At 35.1% G+C, this 20,951-nt stretch overlaps 2 protein-coding genes across 2 annotated transcripts in view; both read right to left on the reverse strand.

Moving 5' to 3' along the window:
• Positions 1–244: 244 nt before the first annotated feature.
• On the reverse strand, positions 245–6,940 carry mcidas (multiciliate differentiation and DNA synthesis associated cell cycle protein). Its single transcript, XM_056467457.1, has 4 exons — positions 6,669–6,940; positions 6,517–6,580; positions 6,284–6,372; positions 245–936 (listed from the first exon to the last, which is right to left on the reverse strand). Exons 1-4 carry the CDS (start codon positions 6,705–6,707, stop codon positions 328–330), a joined length of 801 nt encoding a protein of 266 aa, XP_056323432.1. The 5' UTR covers positions 6,708–6,940; the 3' UTR covers positions 245–327.
• A 1,820-nt stretch (positions 6,941–8,760) lies between these two features.
• dhx29 (DEAH (Asp-Glu-Ala-His) box polypeptide 29) overlaps positions 8,761–20,951 on the reverse strand; it is a 32,060-nt gene continuing 19,869 nt past the window's right edge. The window contains exons 17-27 of the mRNA XM_056466552.1: positions 18,385–18,469; positions 18,201–18,289; positions 17,997–18,125; positions 14,369–14,444; positions 13,860–14,084; positions 13,554–13,690; positions 13,380–13,470; positions 11,130–11,447; positions 10,690–10,821; positions 10,452–10,548; positions 8,761–8,941 (exon numbers count right to left, since the gene is read on the reverse strand). Coding sequence (XP_056322527.1) covers positions 8,886–8,941; positions 10,452–10,548; positions 10,690–10,821; positions 11,130–11,447; positions 13,380–13,470; positions 13,554–13,690; positions 13,860–14,084; positions 14,369–14,444; positions 17,997–18,125; positions 18,201–18,289; positions 18,385–18,469 — 1,435 coding nt within the window. The 3' untranslated portion in view covers positions 8,761–8,885. The remainder of the gene's footprint in view (positions 8,942–10,451; positions 10,549–10,689; positions 10,822–11,129; positions 11,448–13,379; positions 13,471–13,553; positions 13,691–13,859; positions 14,085–14,368; positions 14,445–17,996; positions 18,126–18,200; positions 18,290–18,384; positions 18,470–20,951) is intronic.

Here is a 20,951-nt window from a genome sequence, read left to right on the forward strand (position 1 = left end):
TTTATGAAACCATATAGAGAACTTATAACATAACTACATTTTAAAGATTGTACCGAAACAAGTAAAAAAAAAAAACTCAAGTAAGAGCCTGGGTCTTCAGATATTTGAAATCTAGCTGTACAACATTATTATCAAGCCTGAGCTTCAGCATCTTCATAGAGAAGGCCATGTAACTCTATGTCTATGGACACACCTAATGATGTGTCATGATTACAGGACATAAAACAGTAAGTACTTGGGCTGGTCTAAGCTGTACAAAACACCTCGGCTCTACATGGAATGCTGTTAAGTTTTCAACTCACTCAACAATTTGAGTAACATAGGTGTTCAGCTCTCATTAGGAACCCAAAGGAATCGACAAGATCCACTTGGTGTGTGAGAGGTGAATGCCTTCCCATGTGGGAAAACCTTGGTCTTTACTGTACTATGATCTCTGATTGAGGTCTTAAAACACAAACCTTTACCGCCATCGCTGCTGATGTTTATATCAGACCTGACTGTTGAGGTTTCAGTGAAAACCTGAAACCCATTGAAAGCCCCAAATATGTTCACCCTCTGCTTTTCAGAGGATAACTCAAGGCTATGATCCTGAGCCAAGGTTGACTCTTTAGTTACATCCTCAGGAACCATTTGATCCTGGGCCTTCAAATCAAGCTGTTCAAGTTCATTATCAAACCTGATGCGCTTGGAGACTGTAGGACAGTCTTCGGGATCTCCACACAGAAGGTCAATCCAGCTGGACCACAGATGCGGCTTGACCTCTGATGCTGGGCTCTGTGTTTCAGTGCTGGAGTTAGTTAAAGCTGTGGAAGATGGATCTGATGGCTGCTCTTGAGCCAGCAGAGAGATCCAGCAGTGCTCTGGAGAATGATCTTCATTTAGCCACTCAGTCATGCACTGTGACACTGAGTCTGTCTGGAACGATGTTGTCAGGGCCTAGAACACAGGAAGTGAAATTGACAAACACTGACAGCGTGAAGCTCTTGCTGCCCTCTGGCAGCTGAAGTTTCAATGTGTGTGTGTAATGCAGTGGTTCCTAAACAAGGGTCTGAGACGACTGAAAGTTACTTAAAATATGGCAAAGCAAGTGTTTCGTTTGGCTCAATTTTAGTCCAGAAAAATGGAATGAAATTAAAGCTAATCTTGGTTTTTAATTGTTTTAGTCCAGTGGTAGGGAACCTATGGCTCGGGAGCCACATCTGGCTCTGACCAAATATACGTGGCTCTCCAGCTGTCACCCTTCAATAATAATTTATAGCAGTTTAAAAAATTATAACCATCACTAGAAATCAGTTTTCGATTTAAAATACAATTATAAATCGCTTTTTAATTGTAATTTTTTTAGAGCAAAATGAATAAGAACTCAGTTAACAATAAAAGGACGTTTCAACCAATCCACGTGTGCTGCACAATGGATAAAGAATTGCGACACCAATAAAGAGCTAACAACTTGCGTTTTTATGGTAATCTTCTCATGTATGTAAATTCAAACAACATCCATGAGTGGTCATGGCGAAAAGAAAAACATTCTATAAATTGTCCTTTTTTTTCATTTATGGACTTGCTCTACATGTGATGCTTCATATTTGTTTATTTTTAAGTTGTGCATTGACATAAATTAAGTTTTTGTTTAAACCTATATTATTTATAGTAGTAATATTTCGTCTTGACCATGTCTACATGCCTCAATGCATTGAGTTGCTGCCATGTGATAGGCTGATTACAAATTTGCATTAAGGAGTTGGACAGGTGTACCTAATAAAGTGGCCGGTGGCTCTTTAAAAAAAATTTAATTTGGCAAAAAAAATCATAAATGGCTCTTTGCAGAAAAAAGGTTCCTGACCCCTGTTTTAGTCACTACATTTCTTTCAAAAGGTTTCCTACTATTTTGAAACCTACAGTGTATATATATGACAAAATTTGTAATATTAAAAAAATCTTTTAAGACATTTTTCAATTACAGGGGTCAGTCTCCTGGAGAGTTTAGCTCCAACAGCACCTGTATGGAAGTTTCAAGTATACCTAGAAAAGCCGTGGTCTCACTAGAGTTTGTGCTTTTGAAATTCTGTCGTACAGTGATGTGAAAAGGGGCAATATGATTAGATGTTTACAAAATGAGCGATTGCTCCATGTTTTAAATTCCTGTCCAGAGCGGTCACGTTTTGATCTTCTACTGATCACAGGTCAGAGCTCACCAAGCTTGAACATTCGAATGCAGCTACATGCGAAACTTGTCACACGAGCTTGCATTTCCAGTCTCCCTCATTTGCTTGAATATGAATGGAAGTCTAGGGACGAGTAATGCAGTGTGACCGCAGCTTAAGACCTTTTTTAGCTTGTTCAGGTGTGTTTGATTAGCATTGGAGCTAAAATCTGCAGGACACCAGCCCTCCAGGACCAAACTTGGTGACTCCTGCTAAAAACCTAATGATTAATATATCTAGTAATTCACAAATGCTAATTATGGGGTTTTGTATTTCAATGTAGACAATGGGGGCCTCAAAAAGGTTGAGAACCACCATTGCAATTATATTATAGAAATAAAAAGCTGTTGTAGTCCTGTCGTCTGATTCAGTGTTTATGCCACTGTGTTAAAATTTAAAGTAAAAATAATTTTAATCAAAAACTTTCATTTAATTTAGAGAGTCACGGTGTTGCAATGGGTAACACGATCGCCTCGCTGGTTTGAGCCCCAGCTGAGTTAGTTGGCATTTCTGTGTTAGTTGCATGTTCTCCCCGTGTTGGAGTGGGTTTTCTCCGGGTGCTCCAGTTTCCCCCACAGACCAAAGACATGTGGTACAGGTGAATTGAATAAGCTAAATTGGCCTAAGTGAATGTGTGTGAATGCAAGAGTGTATGGGTGTTTCCCAGTGATAGGTTGCGGCTGGAAGGGTATCTGCTGCGTAAAACATATTCTGGATAAGTTGGCAGTTCATTCCGTTGTGGAGACCACTGATTAATAAAGGGACTAAAGCAGGTCACACACCAGAAGCGTCGCTCGGCGGCGCGTAGCGCCACGCAGCGCCATATATTTCAGAATTCTAAACATAGGTTTCTATCAGGGTACACACACCGGCGCCGCAAGTCGGCGGCTGTCCGCGGTGCACAGCCACGACTCAGGACGATGTTTATTTTTCTGCCGCGCCACAGAGTGCCATCTGATTAGTTTCATGTTAAATATCATTCGAATGTGCGCGTCTGGTGTGTGATACTTTTAACTGTCATGTGCGTGCTGTGTTGCGGCCAAGCGGCAACCTCCCGCTCTCCCTCGGGAGGCCAATACGGAAGTAACAGAAACTGCAATTCATCAAAATTCCGCTAGTCCTGGCTCCATAATAGAGCAAGTTGCAATTGAGCCCACTGTTAGAATGGCCAAATTTACAGCAGAAAAAAAGGTGTTTACAGAGAGAGAGAGAGAGAGAGAGAGAGAGAGAGAGAGAGAGAGAGAGAGAGAGAGAGAGAGAGAGAGAGAGAGAGAGAGAGAGAGAGAAGCACATGAATATTACTCAGTTATACAATTAGTAAAGTATGTGATGGAGACATCAGAGATGATGTGATTCACAAACATGTGCTCTCAAAACATCCTACAAATAATGAGCTCATTCAGAGTCAGTCCGCATACTTGAATAACTCTTTGTCGCAGGTATGAAATGTCATATTATCGGTGACATACTGCTGAATGTGAATAGATAGCTCAGGTATTTGAATTACAAATATAAGGATGCACTGATAAGATCATTTCTCAGTCACTAAGCAATAAAAGGCAAAACAGAGAAGTGGTCATCAGTTATGTCACATAGGACATTTTTTCATGTGGAAATCAGCAGCTGCAGAGTGTCAATGTTTTCTCATGACTCTGCTGTTCACCAGTTCACTAAAATATTTTAACTCATTTAAACCTGCAGGTTTTGTGGATGAAGTTTATTAAATTTGGGCTATTAAAGGTTTTAATTTGACTAAAGCTTTAAATATTGATTTGCCACTGAAAAAAAATGTCTGTTTTGTTACATAAAATGAAACAAACTATATATTGTTTCATTCTCTGTATGGATAAAAAAACACACATAATTTCTTGGTTTATCGTTTCGGTTTTCCAAAAAAAAAAAAGTGTTTGTAGTTTCCCTTAGGTTAGAATTGTGACCAAAAGTAAACCACATACTTCTTTAAAGCTTGTTCAGAAAAGGCACATTTTTGGTTTCAAACATTTCATTGTCTGATCAAATTAGATCTTGACCTTGAATAGCCTTCATATGGACTTTAATATCATGTGTGACAGTTTGGATTCAGTTTCAATTTCATTCCCAAAAGCAGAAGAAGAAAAAAATGGATGGACCTCAGAAATGTCAGCTAACAGACAATTAAATAAGAATATGAAAGTCTTAATGAAACTTTATGGTTTGGTTATGGTGAAGTGCATTTGAACAAATCATTATTTTTTTATTGGTTTGATAGAATATTTTTAACATGCTTGAATGTTCAAAAAGCACATTATTGTTAATATACAGCTTAAAAGAACATTTACACCGCACTGTTTTCAATGAAAACTTGTTATTCAGCATCAGAACAACAGTGTTTTGAGTCTAAAAAAAGTGATTTTCAAATGTTTTTGCCTTTTAAAACAGGTTTTAGGCTTGAATATGCACCTAAAAACAACAGCAGACAGCAAGACTGTATATATGAAGGCATAATGATATTGCCACCTACTGGCCTGGCATTATACAGTGAATTGACATAAATTGACCATTAAATGTCTTACACCTCAGTTGCTTACTTAAAAGTTTCTCTCTCTCTCACACACACACACACACACACACACACACACACACACACACACACACGCACACACACAGTTGAAGTCAGAATTATTAGCCCCCTTTGATTTCTTTTTTTTCTTTTTTTAAATATTTCCCAAATTATGTTTAACAGATCAATGAAATTTTCGTATTTGTTTTATTTCGAGTAAAATAAAAGCAGTTTTGAATTTTTAAAAAAACATTTTAAGGTCAAAATTATTAGCCCCTTTAAGCTATATTTTTTTTTCGACTGTCTACAGAACAAACCATCGTTATACATTAACTTACCTAATTACCCTAATCTGCCTAGTTAACCTAATTAACCTAGTTAAGCCTTTAAATGTCACTTTAAGCTGTATAGAAGTGTCTTGAAAAATATCTAGTAAAATATTATTTACTGTCATCATGGCAAAGATAAAATATATCAGTTATTAGAAATGAGTTATTAAAACTATTATGTTTAGAAATGTGCTGAAAAAATCTTCTCTCCGTGAAACAGAAATTGGGGAAAAAAAAAATAAACAGGGGGGCTAAAAATTAAGGGGGGCTAATAATTCTGACTTCATTTGTATGTATATATATATATATATATATATATATATATATATATATATATATATATATATATATATATATATATATATATATATATATATATCCAACATCCGGGAATACATTTGACCAAAAGTCTAAATTAAACATAAAAGTCATGCCATTTTAAGAACTTTTAAAGTGTTTAAAAGTGTTAATTTGTAAAAAGTGTAAATTTTCTAGTGCTGGCCTGGCTGTCAATAGTTAACATGTCTTATTGATAAAAATGATTAATAACAATTGTATTCGTATATTTTTTCTATCATTCTTGGAGAATTGTCTTGTGTAAGTTATTTTAACTATCAATCATGAGTATTTTCACTATAGGTAAACTAGAGTTAAACAATTCAGAGTTAAATTCTGTCTGTTAAAGTGTTGAATTTTTGTTCTTTACACTAGTCAGGGATCAATCAACTCCCAGTTATTTTTTAACTCGACAGAGTTAAATATAACTCATGTATAGTGTTGTTTTAACTCTGAAAATATTGGAACAATATGAGAGAGAGAGAGAGAGAGAGAGAGAGAGAGAGAGAGAGAGAGAGAGACAGCAAAAAAGGGATATTGAGGGGCTTAATAAAATAAATATAGTCTTTTATTAGTTTTATCTTATTTAAATGCTTGATTTGTCATATTTTTAATTTCTTTAATTTTTAAAGTCGTGTTAAGAGTTTATATTTTTGTCAACAAAACAATTTTATGAGGAATTCAAGAAAACAACATAAGAAAGAACAAAAAAGTTTTGCAGTTTTATAGTTGTAGACATAATGTGTAGTGAAATTCAGGCAGTATAGTAAAAGCTATCCTCAACGTTGTATATAATAAAAATATGTTAGTTTTAACGTGAAATTTCGTTTTTGATTTGTTTAATATTTTGAATCATTTGCAAATCTCTCACATACCTGTCTGTTGAGTTCTAAAGAAAGATCCAGATCGGTGTGGTTTGACACTTTATGTGTCATTAAATGTGTGTCTGTGGATTGATACTCCCCTATGGATCAGGGAACAACAGCATTCAGCTCACTATTACATTATCATCAATAAAATAAATTTGTGTTAATACAAAATATGTATATAATAAAGCAACAAAAACGCAATAATAACAGCATACTCGGTTTATTGAATCACATCTCACCTGTGGCAAAGCTCAGAAGGTCTTCATTGTAAGACTGGTTGCCTGGATTCATTGCATTATCCTGCTGATCAAACGTACAGGAGTTGTCATGAACTGACTCTCATATAAACGTATAGCCCTTTTCGTTGATTTTACTGTAATGATCATCTTACCATCAGACAGGGCAGCGGAGTGTAGAAGCAGGTCTGCATGGCGTGATGCTCAGTTTGCGCTCAGTCAGAGCTGAAGTGAATGACGTGACAGCGCGACCGTTTGTCGTCAGGTGCGACGAGCGCCAGGAGTGCGCGCCTTCAGAGCGACCGTTCATTTCAGCGCCAAACTAACGAGGCACCGCTTTGACAACCATAACAACGGCATAAAAACTTCACAGGTAGGCTAATATAGCCGTTTTTGGAGAACGTCACAAGAAAATGAACCATAGTTCAATTATAATAGAAGTATAGAGATAATGTTTTTGACTGACTTCTATTTAGATAACCACCTTCGTTTGTCTAGGCTACTACATGTCATTGTTAAGCTGTTGTCAATGTACTAGCAAAACTATTGTGTGATTGTACTGTTTTAAATGGATAGTTTCTAGAAGACATTCTGAAAAAATGTTAGAAACCATTGACTTCCATAGTAGGGAAAAGAGATGTGCAAGTAATTGTTTTTTATTTTTGGGCAAACTAACCCTACAGAATTACAGAAATCATGTTTTTGGTTTTATCTGTAGTAAAATGAGAGTTAAATTTCACAAGGGATAACTATGGCCAGACAGAATCTGTGGACATTTGCTATTTCTGCAGAGAATTTTGTAAAAAATCTGTGGATTTATGCGGAATGACTTTAGTATCAAAACTAAAAACTTAATATATGAAGTAAAAAATTATGCTTACAATGCAAATCCAATTAGATTCACTTATATGTTAAACAAAGCAAGTCTCTCATATAATATATATACTAAAAGATAGAAAATATTACTTTAAATAAATCATATGAACATTTTAATATTACTATTATAATATCACAATGATATTAGTGAAATGAATTTAAAAACTGAATAAATATAAATGTACACACATTTACTCAAGTAAATAGACTCAATGATAGGCTAAAAATCTGCATTTTTGTGCACGCAGATTCTGTGTGGGCCTAGGGATAACCTACACTTTCTTACAGTGATTACTGTAATTTTTCCACCTGTCTATTCTATTCTATTGTATTCTATTCTATTCTATTGTATTCTATTCAACAAATAAGAGAGAGCCCCTGGTCACGGATGTCACAAACCCAGAAATAAATTCATCCTCTGGTGAGGATTCCCCATCTTAAATAAACAGCTTTATGCGAAGAAGAAAAAAATATGAACAGTAGAACAAAATGTTTAGAAAATATAGTTTTCTGTTAATTTACAATACTACCCATTTTTAATTTGTAACCATTTAAGCATGCTGTATTTGCTTACACATTTACTTGTGCATTTATTTTAATTTTTTTTTTTATTTATTATAATAATCTCATTTCTATATATTTGTTTATTTTACTTGAATCGTAATTTATTTTTAAAATCACATTTTGAATAATTTATAAAATTTTTAATTAATCATTTACTGTATTGTTTTATAAATATTAGATTGATACTTTTAAACTTTTTTAAAAGTGATACTTGATAAAATCTTTTTTCTTAGTATTTATGTAAATCTTATTTTGTTATAATGAGTCAATTTGCTTCTTTTCATATGTATAGCACTTTAAACTTAAAAAAATGTGCTACATAAATATTCTTCATTATTCAATCATTCTATTCTATTCTATTCTATTCTGTTATATTCTATTCTATTCTATTGTATTCTATTCTATTCTGTTATATTCTGTTACATTCATGGTCAGTCAATAATACACTGAGCAAAAAGCTTTTCCTTGCAGGAAAGAAGCATGCTGTTGGATGGGTTTATCAGGAAGTGCACTAATGTACAGTCATTTATTATTCTGTTTGATAGGCTTTCAGAGCAGATAGACATTCAGTTGGTGCCAGACAGCACATTATTACATTTCAGCTTTAAAATAGCCTGAGTATGACTCTACCATTAACATATGGATGTATTTTTATGCTCCTGTTTTGTTCCTAAATAACATGGTTTAAATTTGCATTCATGTCTATCAATAACAAAACAATTAAATGATCACCACAAAATTGTTTATGTGCATTCCTGTTGTCATACAGTAAAAAACAAAACAATTCCCTAATAATAGTTTGAAAGAATACCACAAACATTTTGTTTGTCTTAAAATATGTTTATTCTGGTTTGGCAATATAATTTACACTCTCAGCCCTCAATGAAGTTTGTCACATTTCAGCTCGCGATTGAGTACAAACAGGCACTTCCTCAGATCATGTTTTCAGACTTGATCAGCTCTATGATGATCTGTATGGTCTTCTCGTCTGGAGAGGATAAAGAAAAATTAAATATGGCTTCACATTTATTCTTAACACAATGGTTGTTGTTCAGCACCCAAAGTTCCTTTCAGTTTTTACTGTATGTTAGTATGGAGGGTGATTGGTGCCAAAAGTCTTTAAACAAAATGCATGACATTCATTATATTAGCATGCACAGTTTGATCGTGTTGAGGTGGCGATTTTTATGGAAGCCAATATCACGTCAGAAGTTAGATTTTGTATATTACGGCAAATCATCAAGTCTTTCAAGATGATACAAAAATACAGAAATCTTACTGGCTGTTCTGCTTGTTGATGTACTGACATGGTCAAACTGTTGACGATCAAATTTCATGCATTTAATTTACACACATTTAGACATGAAAGCCATCTGCAGCATAATTAAAATGATAACTTATATTATCATTCGTTGTTTTGAAGTGAAAAGTGCAGAAACAGTGAAATAAGTTCCATTATACTTTAAAAGGCTGAACTTATGGAAGCCAATTGGTGCCAAAACCTTGACACCAAGCACAATGTGAAATTTGAGTGTCAGCATGCAGTTTGAACATGTCGAGGCAGCCATTTTGAAAGTTTACACAAAATGGTTTAATTGCCTAGAAAGTAGACAAGATACTTTAGTAAATAGACAAAAAAAATACGTTGATTTTTTTTTTTTGAAGCATCGATTTTGAGAATGTTTTATTATACATAATCATGAAATGGTCTGAATGTAAAGCAGCAATTTTAAATAGCAATTTTGAATAGAAAAATCGTTTGAATGTCTCATGGTGGAAATATTGACCATGCGCTTCAGTACACAGAAATAAAATGGTTTGAATGTGTTGAAATGCCAATTTTGGACAGTTTTTTTCTAGGGATGAAAGACATGAAAAAATTCTGAATGCATGGGTACATGAGCGGAATATCTACAGAGAGGAATATTTAGCTATTTTGTACTGAAATCACTGTGGATGTGTAAGCTAGTCAGCAGTGTGCTCCATTGCTCTTGTGCTTTGGTTGGCGCTGCAATAAACCACCTTGTGCAACACAAACCATTGACGTGAACAGGTTTTATAGCGCAGCACTTTCCTTGTCTGGTTTGAAATCCACTTCACAAAAAGCTGTGACTATGGCTATAGAAGGGTGAAACCAGCGCACTGACCATTGCTGTGCAGTGTGGCGCAGCGTAGCCCTTATTCAGCATTTTTTTTGCCCATTTTTCTCTTTCGGCTGAAAACTGAAAATTGCCAAAATGCAAAAAAGAATTTTGAAAATTGAAGATTTGTGCATCCCTACTTGAATAAATTTAAAGTGTTTCTTTAAATTGCTTAAACATGAAAGTGGTATTTTTAAAATCTTTTTTAGTACACATAGATGCACAGTTTCGAGGTGGCAATTTTGAACGAGTCTTTGATACACAAAATACATGTACACCTTGTTCAAGCGCCAAAATTGAAACACTTTTTGTGCACTCAATTCTAACATGCTGAGTTACTTAAGTGATTAACATTACCTTCTAAATTCATTTTGGGGTTCGCCAACTTCCTCTCCAGGAGGGAGTCGATCAGTTTGCGAAGGTGTTTGAAGATCACGCCAATTCTGACTGGAGCCTGATGTGAATCGAAAAAAGAAAAATGCATTTTATGCCGCATAGTGCTTCATTCAACAAAGAGACTAATGCAAATCAGGTTACCAACCAAACATCGATAACAAATGAGAAACACGAAACAAATACAAAAATGCCCCCTCACCTGGAAGCAGATCCATCCGTCCAGAGAGATGAGTCTCTCCCTGTGCTGGACATCAATATCACCACCAAACAGCAGCATTGACAACGGAGAGATCAGGGTAGTGTCTTTTAGAAACACCTTTGAGTATTTCACCTGTGTGAACATATAAAATATCAGTATATATTTACAAATGTACATATGATTATATAGGACATATAGGTGTGTCCATAATAAAGAAAGAGAGTTTCAAATGTATTACACCATGCTTTATACCACAAAATTATGTTGTTTCCATCAATTAAATAATTATATTATATTATATTATATCATATTTCTAAGAAAATATTATTTGTAGTGTTATTAATCTTTCAAATGCGTCTTTGTGTTTAAGCGCAACATGGGAAAAATGTAAAACCCCCCACGGCATGTCCCAGTAACATATTAAAAACAGTCTGGCTCACTTTTTCCTGGAAAAGCATCCAGCCATGGGTTTGCAGGAAGCGGTTGACAGAGGAGGGGTGAACATGGGCCTTTCCCTGTGCCGTCTCCACCACACACACCACCCGCTCCAGGACGTCCAAAGATGGAGAGTAGAGGATTCGGCCCACGTTGTCATACAGACCCGCCGTCAGCGTCGCTTTGAGGACACACACGTCCTGCATGGACAGCGACAACGAGGTTTTGGGTTCAGTGTTGGGACGAGGACGAGGAGTCCGGCCAGGTTTGGAGGACACGAAACCTGCCTGTTCCACCATCCGCATCAGCTCCTGCTTCACTTCCTGATGAGGAGGTGAAATAACAAATGGTTATGCCTGGTTTAATGTGTTCTAACATCACTTCTGAATGCTTCAGGTCAAGAAAAAGGCAACTTTTTGAGTTCCTCCATGCATTGTCATCTCTAATAAACAAGGACTCAAACACTGAGTGAGCCACACTTATTATTTTCAAGTTTACCATGAACCCTCTCTGTGAAAGCTTGGTCGCATCTGAATAAGTGACTGATTTCAGCTGCCAGAGCTGGGAGTCAACCCCAAAAAGATTAATTGAGAATCAATAGTTGATTGCAAAGTTCAGAATCGGGAACTCCGCATTTTTTATTTTATTTTTTGCTTATTATGATCTTATACATTTCTAAGAACAGATTCAAGTAATTGGTTCAAATAAGCATATCTGCGATTTACTTATACTGTACCAGTGTATAATTTTAACAGCTGGTTATGTCCTGTCATGCTCCACTATCCAATTTATAGACTATGTAAATGTGTTGCGATTATAACCTTTCATTTCTTTAAGTTATTGGTGCTTAAGTTTTTAACTTCATTCCTGTGCCTAATGCATATGTGACATTGACTGCATTTACATGGACATCAGTAATCAAATTATTTGCCTTAATCTGAATAAGACAACAATATGATTAAGGTGTTTACATGAGTTTCTTGAATGTTCCTTTCATCATCCCATTTTACATACCATTAACGTCAATGCTTCACCACGCTATTCACATTTCCTCCAGAGTTTCATGTAATTTTGGGTGTTTCTTTTTAATTTGTCAACTTTAACTGCAGTTTGACACTTTCACTTTTATTTAGGAATATTTCATGCATGCCCCCGTGACAAACGAGATATTGGATGCGTGTATGAACTGCTGGAAGAGTGCTGTTTTAATGGAATTTGATACAGTACAAAAACCTCCGCAATGCAGGTGTCTGTGGTCCTTTACTAACTTGATAGCTGCAGAGAATGGTGTCAAACAGCCATGTGTGTATAGACCATCCAGTCACAAAATGCAGCGAAAGTCCTACATGACTGATCACTGATACACAATTGGTGTTTGTTGTAAACTGCACTCTCTTATTTCAGTGTTGTAATGCTATTTTTTCAGCATACGGTTTGCTATTTCTACTTGACAGTTGTGCACTTGCATTTTAGACATGCTTTCTTAAAAAAAAAATTATTATTATTTATTTTTAACTTTTGCTGGGGTTTTGAGTACAAAAAAACTGAGGAATTAATTCTCTAAAACTTCCCAAAATTTTGGAATTAAACAGCCCAATCAGCTGCATCTTGTAGGGGCGGAGCTTCAGAGACAAGAGAGCATTTGATTGGTCAGAAAAGTGCATAGTGATGTTATTAAACAATTGATTCTTATTGCCAGAAGTGAGAAACTGCAAGTTCATTCATTCATTTTCTTTTCAGCTTAATCCCTTTATTAATCAGGGGTCGCCACAGCGGAATGAACCACCGCAAGTTTAAATTCTTATATCTACCAAATGTGAATTGTGTCTGTTTTCAAACACTAGATTACTGATAACATTAGCTGTTCCTATCCAAAGATGCAAATTAATTTCATGTGCAAAACTGGAATATCGCATAGAAAATTAGCAAATAATTTTAATCTGATGAGCCAAAGAGCATCTTGCTATTTCCATCAAGAATTTTTTATGCGATAATCCAAAATGCGCATAAAAATAGGTTGACAAAAAAATCTAATGACATTAACCCCCCCCCCAAAAAAAATTCCAAATTGATTTCAGATGAACTCGATTTAGAATGATTTCTCTTCCTCATCTCAAACACATTCATTATCAGACTTTAAAACCAACATTGTAGACTCTGTTAGCACACAGACCCATTTTATTTGCATGCACTAGTTAGATTGTGATGCAAATGAAAGCTGCGGTGTGTTTGCGTGCTGCACTGTATGATGTCACCTCAATAGTGATGAGTGCGGTGCGGTTCAGGAAGTGTCTCCTGCAGTAGTTCATCTCAGCTCGTGTCCCTTCAGTCCTGGAGCTTCTCCATCTGAAAAACACAGCAGTGAATTCACTGCACTCATCTTCTCTATACTACACAGACTCTATCAAGTGTGTTTCACTGAACTTTACCCGAGGTAAGCCTTATAGATGGTCATGTGGTCGGAGTTAGCGACTGCTAGTGCAGATTTTGCTAGGTTGGCCTCCTCTTTCCTGCTCATTGGAGTGGCGAACGGAGACTTTTCAGACATGGCGGCTGCTATAGTGGCCTTCGAAATCAAATAAGATATATTATGCAAAAAATTAATCAGTGTTGTTTTTGACTTGTTTAAACTTTTATTGCCTTTTTGTCATATAAAAGAAAGTAAGTTATGCATGAATGAATGTTTTTTTAAAGGAATGAATTACTATAACATTAATAAACCGTCAAACTCTCACTATAGGTTCCAGGCAGCCAAAGATGGCTCCAAAGATGAGCATTTTGCCGATCTTGACGTTGACGGGCAGGGCAGCGAGGTGATGTCCGAGCGGTGTGAGGGTGTGTGTGTCCTGCTGACAGGCTCCAATCCTCCTGAGAAGACTCACAGCATTACACACGGCCTGCTGCTGCGGTGCGTCCAGAGATCTGCTCAGGAAATCCTCTGGAGAGCCGTATTCACACTTCTGTACACACAGACAAACAGAGTGAGTATTTATAGACATCACCTTTTGATGCGTTTTGAAAACATACTTTGTTTTTTTACTAACTCTAACCATATAGTAACTACAAGATATTCTTAAAGGGATAGTTCACCAAAAACTGAAAATATATTACAATAGATATATTACCGTTTTGTTCCAAATAGAGCAGAAGAGGCTTTAAAACATGTTTTTGACCCCAAACTTTTGAAATCAAGACAAACATCATATAAATGTTATAAAAGACAAACCTATTATGTTGTACTTAACATAATATGAAGGCAAAGCTCCTCTAAAGGCACTCTGAGGATCTCAGGGATGGAGTAGTCAATGAAGCTCTCGAATCTGTAGTGGGCAAAACAAAAAACATGAGAATTATCTTGGACATGTACACTACAATCTTACTTTATTAGTCCAACTTCGTTAATGCAAACATCTTCAGCCAATCACATGGCAGAAACTCAATGAATTTAGGCATAATGTGATCATCCTAATATACACTAAAATTTCTGAGAAATGTTTCTAGTGCCTTGCTGAACCAATGGGTTCTTACGCAATGGGCACTTATGCAAGCAAAAGGGCATTAAAACCCAGTAAAATCACAATATACCTAATAAAGTGGCCAGTGAGAGTACAAAATATGTATATTAATCATAACTTAGAGCTGTTTTGAGTCTCTAAATTCATATTTTTTGTTTTTGTCTAGGTTTGTATCCATTAAAGGAGACATTATGCAAAAATCACTTTTATAAGGGGTTTAAACACAGTTGTTTGGCAACAGTGTGAATACAGCCAGCCTGTATTGATAAATATTAATCATTTCTATTTTATAATAATTACACTTACAGTGCAGAAACACTGTGATTGACATTCTTCCTTTGTGTGCATCATCAGAGGGGGAAAGTATGGAGAGAGATTAGACTCAATAATAATTCACGCAAAAGACACGATGTACACATGCGTAGCCAAATTCACGTACGTAAAATATTTATTTATACTTACAAAAACAATTCACATGCACAAAATAAAAATACATTTTCATAAAATACGTTTCACAAATGCAAAACACCATTTGCAAATATATAAGAGTGTACAAAAAGTTTTGAATGTTTAAAATTCACGAGTTCATCCTGAATGAGAATGTGCAAATCCTCTCTCACGTACGACTCACCCTGAATACGAGTGTGTGCATTTTTGAGACTTTCCTGTCAGCACACACCTCCCACGTGAGTCACTTGTGCCCTGTAGCCAATAAGATGCGAGCTTACTGTTCAACCAATCACAACTCCCTGAGAACTCCCGGGAATGACCGAAGCGCTTCACTGTGCGCACCATTTGCGCAGTCTGACTGAATTAACGGAGATGATCCTCTAAGAAGAAGAATACTCCTCTATTTAGCATGGCAGGTGAAGAGCGGGATGCGCTCTAACACAAGCACTTTTCTATTGAGTTACTGAAAATACACTCAGATTCTACTATAAAAAGCGTATACACAAACTAGTAGGAAACAGTATTGACTTACAGGAGTATCCGCCATGTTGGTTAGAGGAACAGACTGCGCAAAAGGAGCGCAGAGTGGTTGACATCGAGTACAGCTCTCATCTGATTGGCTGAGAGGTACGAGTTGCCTGTTTCTGGCAGGAAAGTCTCAAAAATGCACACACTCGTATTCAGGGTGAGTCGTACGTGAGAGAGGATTTGCACATTCTCATTCAGGATGAACTCGTGAATTTTAAACATTCAAAACTTTTTGTGCACTCTTATATATTTGCAAATGGTGTTTTGAGGGTGAAAACTCTAACTGTGCGTTATAACCGACATATATACACATTATAATAATAATGATAATAATAATAGCATCTAAACATGTCAATCTTAGTGAGTTTTCTTTTAAACACTCAAAAATGCACACACTCGTATTCAGGGTGAGTCGTACGTGAGAGAGGATTTGCACATTCTCATTCAGGATGAACTCGTGAATTTTAAACATTGAAAACTTTTTGTACACTCTTATATATTTGCAAATGGTGTTTTGCATTTGTGAAACGTATTTTATGAAAATGTATTTTTATTTTGTGCATGTGAATTGTTTTTGTAAGTATAAATAAATATTTTACGTACGTGAATTTGGCTACGCATGTGTACATCGTGTCTTTTGCGTGAATTATTATTGAGTCTAATCTCTCTCCACAGGAAAGCCCCGCCCATTAATGATCTCTCCCTCATTAGCATAGACAGCCCTGTGTAAGAAAGCAAGCATCCATTTTTGTGCAACATTTTCACGCTAGAAAGCATTTTTTATGCAGGAATGTAACTGATATGCTGCAACGGCCCCTTTAAATACAAGATCAATGTAGCGAATTTTGACGCTCTCGTCGCCGGAGCTGAAGGCAGACAGCATTGTTGCCAGGGCGGCCAGAGCGACCTTGGACGCTCTCACCGCTTTCGCTGTGAACGCACAGTTAGAGTTTTCACCTGGTTAAGATAATGTCAGCAACCAAGAGGCTTTTTAAATGTTGAGTTTTAGGATGCACAAATGAACACTGTAGTCTCCATAGACTGCCTTCTTCTGAGCCAATTATTTTGACATTTTCAATTTTTAACAGAGATAACTTTGAATCTGCCACTATGCTGACACATAGGCATTTGTAGCTTCACCCTCTTTTAAAAAAAGTGCACAATCTCATTTGAATTTAAAGTATACCCGTCAACCCTCCCATTTTTCCCAGGATTCTCCTGTATTTTACACTTCTATCCCACTATCATCTCGTAAAGGTATTTTCCCGTAATTCTCCCGTATTTTCAATCTTTAAATGAAGGGTGGCAATAAACATCAGAGCCGATCCTCGCTATATGCAACTCACACCGCAGAACCACCAGGGGACGCACCTTGCTCTTAAATGTGAGTCTGTTCTGTGCGTTCATTTTATTTAGGCTTGAAAACACTTTAAAAATATAAAAACAGTGGGATTCCCTTCCTTTCCATAACAGGTGCAGTCACCCTTCAATCCTCAGTCAGTTCATGTAGCATTGTTTCCCAAATTAATTCTGTAACGTTACATGCGATTTGAAGTGGAGCCAAAATGGACACTCTGGGTTTTGGGTGTATGTTTGAACCGACATATATACACATTATAATAATAATGATAATAATAATAGCATTTAAACATGTCAATCTTAGTGAGTTTTCTTTTAAACACAACAAATTTAGTCTTAAACGAGCATAAACAGTTAGGAAAGTAATGCTTTCATTTTAGATTTGTACATTTTTAAAGTGACACCTCTGTTATTTAATGTAATCAAACGAAAAATATAAATGAGAGATTCATTCGCTGCTCTTAAATCAGAGTGTTTAAATTATACAGAGAAGAAAAGATTAATGAAATTTGCTAACTTGATTCAATTTATTTATAATAGCTATTAATTTAAATAAGCGAAACTTTAATTTATTTGCAGCTTTTTCTAATGTATGCTATTCTATCCTATGTAAATAATAATAAAATAATAAAAACATATTACTGACCATTTCAACTGTTTGTTTACAATGAAACAGCTCCAGATGAACAGATGTAGTAATTTGGGAAGTTTGTTTTTTGGGAATTTTTTGGATCACAATTTGGATCAAAGCCTAAAAGCCACAATTTCAAAGATTTATAAATATATATTTATGTGGTATTATCAGCCAAAACTTCACATACAAATGCTATGAGAGACTTATCAGAGACTTTGTACATATTTGATAAAAATGGGTATAATATGTCCTCTTTAAATTGTAATCAAAAGTAAAAAAAAAAATTAACTACATAGAAATACATATTTTACTGTAACAAAACTGAAAATAACTTGAAAAACACTTGAACAGCACATTCTTTGAAGCCCCTCAGAGATATGTAGTACCTGAATTTGGGGTAAAGGCGGAAACAGAAGCCCTCTCGAACACGTCCTGCTCTCCCCTGCCTCTGGAGGGCGCTGGCTTTACTCACAAACATCTCCACCAGAGAGCTCATTTGGCTGCTTTCATGATACCTGAAACACAAGACGAACCTTCAGAACCACTAGATCACACACAGACAGAACCATATGTTTTATGCTGTGGCTCACCGATTTTCTTTGGTTCTTCCTGTGTCGATGACAAAGACCACGTCTGGAATGGTGACGCCAGTCTCAGCGATGTTTGTAGACAGTACAATCTTTGAGTAAATTTGAAAATGTGGTATAAAAAAACTATATACACAGTACAGAAATGGTAAGTGAGTATGTATGGAGCACTAATATACTACAGTACCTTCCTCACACCAGCAGGAGGCACTGTAAATGCAGAAGACTGGTCTTGAGATGACAACGAGGAGTGAAGGGCGACAAGCTTGTATCTAGAGGAAATAAAAAAAATATCCACTAAAACTGACACCATTGCTACTGTTCCAATAAGAGCTGAGGAAAGGCTGAAATTCAGATATGGTAAAGACCGTTCAGTTTCCGCAGACCAATCACAACAAACAATTTTTTTTAGACATTTATTGTATAACAGAATGATGCATTTGGTACACATCATTTACAATAATAATCATTAGATTATTTACAATGGTGCCAATACAGGGTGTATGCATGTATCCTAAAGGAAATTTCAATACATTTTTAAGACTTTAAAGACCTCAGAATATTTTAAGACCTTGTCGCCACTTCAAGTTCTAATCCGTATCAAACCTTTAACTTAATAAGCAGTTGGTAATAAATAGTTGTAGTTAAATGAATAGAGCACAACCATGCAACAGAACTCAGATAAGCTCAGAAGAAACAAAGCTTGAAAGAATAAATTACATGTTTTTTTCAGCGACAGGTTTCAGCCACTGTTTAAACTCGTCTTTCTCCAGCCAGGAGTATGCAAACTTACATTTTCCAATTTTGCTGTCTGTTTTGCTCTATGGTTTCACTACATGTGGAAAGCGTCACATCACCTGCCCACGTTCATCGCAAATTACATGATATCAACCGGACGGAGGAGCTTGGCCAGATTAATTGAGAATGTTGATAAAGATTTTTCCTTACCATGGGAAAATGTTTTGTTTGGTTTTGTTAATTATAAAACAGAAGCTATACATAAAAAGAAAATATATTTTCTTAATCTTATCAACAAAATTTTATATACATAAATGTAAATTTTCAAACCAAAACCCCCATTTTTTTAAAAATATTTTGCTTACTTAAATGCAGCATTACTTTGAAACTGTTTCTAACTCTTTTACAAAAAAGGCTTTAAAAACAACTGAAATTTGTAAATTATATAACATTTTTCTTGTGTAATGTATACTCCTTCTGTTTGTTTTTTGTTGTTGTGTTTCTTTTTCCAAAATGTTTTCTTTGTCTTTCCATTTTCTTTATAATGTAATGTGATTGTATATTCTCATTTTTCGCATAATAATAAAAAAAAAGCCAACTTATCGCGTGGATCGAGCACACCGTTGTTAATATTAGGATGAAAATAAATATATTTATGCTTGAACAAAATTTAAGACCTCGTAAAAACGCGATTAAGACTTTTTAATACCTTTTAAGGCCTTAATTTTCTCATAATTGATTTATCAACTTTTAATACTTTTTAAGACCCCGCGGACAAATGAAAAAAGATAAACAATAGTAAAAAAAACAACAGAAATCAAACAAAAATTAAAGAGATATTAATGGGTCATCTGATCTGAGGATAGATATATAGTAGAGAAGAAATTGAGAGTGACGAGGGCAAAATAATATGATAACAGCAATTTAGAGATTTAATAAATTATACATATTAAAGGTTGTGCAAATTGAATATGTTTTGAGTGCTTTCTTGTTAAGTGAATCTGGAATTGTAAGTAAGTAATTAATTTTTAATCTCTTGTATAAATGCTATAAATACTGGCTTGCAATTTGAAAATTTACATTTATGAATGTAGAATCTGCATAAAAAAAGAATAAGGTTTATTATAAAGCAGAGATTAAAATTTGTATAAAAAAACAAAAATAATTATTTTTGGAGTGACAGAAAAGTTCCGTGAAGTTATATTTGAGATAAATAAATTAACATCTTGCCAAAATTGGAACACATAGTTGCATGGCCAAAATAAGTGAGGAAGAGTTTCAGTGTCATTCTAACAAAAAGAGCAATTTGTATCAAAGTTATGTATTATATTATAAAGTATTATATGTATTTAATATAAAGTTACGTAATAATTTAAAATATATTTACTTTACCTTATTAGTAAGGAAAAACTTTGACTGTACAGCCAACAAACTAAACTGTATAGACCCTTTTCACAATGACGTCACTTCACTTCCCCCTATCAGCAATGCAGTGTATTTTTAGTTCTGGATTACCTTTAAATGAATAGGATACTTCTCTGGGAAATTTAAAACTGAAAATATTATCATTGCACATTGTGTTTTAAAGTATTGGACATGTGTCCAAATGTTTCTCTTTGTTTCTCCAAATTTTCACTTATTAATTCAGTTTATTTCCTCAATAATGGATTTATTTTTACGTTGATGCTGCTATGAATATAATTGTATATTATTTGTTATGTGAATGTTCCAGCATGAGTAACATATTATGATAATCATATTATCTGGTCAGTATTTCATCTAGAAATGCAATCAGTTTCATCATTTATTATTTACTGATTTGTAAATATTTTGTTTCAGTTTCTCAGTTTGAATGAATGAAGACCTTTTGACAGGGTCCTGCCGCCACCTACTGAGTGGTTTTAATTTAATATCTGTATACCTTTTAACCTAATTAATAATAAGTTACAAATAATTTCATAATCTAATAATACTGCATTTTAATCTTATAATTCAAATGCAGTCTTCTTATTGCTA

The sequence above is a fragment of the Danio aesculapii genome, chromosome 10 (genome assembly GCF_903798145.1).
Source record: "Danio aesculapii chromosome 10, fDanAes4.1, whole genome shotgun sequence".
In the NCBI taxonomy this organism is placed as follows: Eukaryota; Metazoa; Chordata; class Actinopteri; order Cypriniformes; family Danionidae; genus Danio; species Danio aesculapii.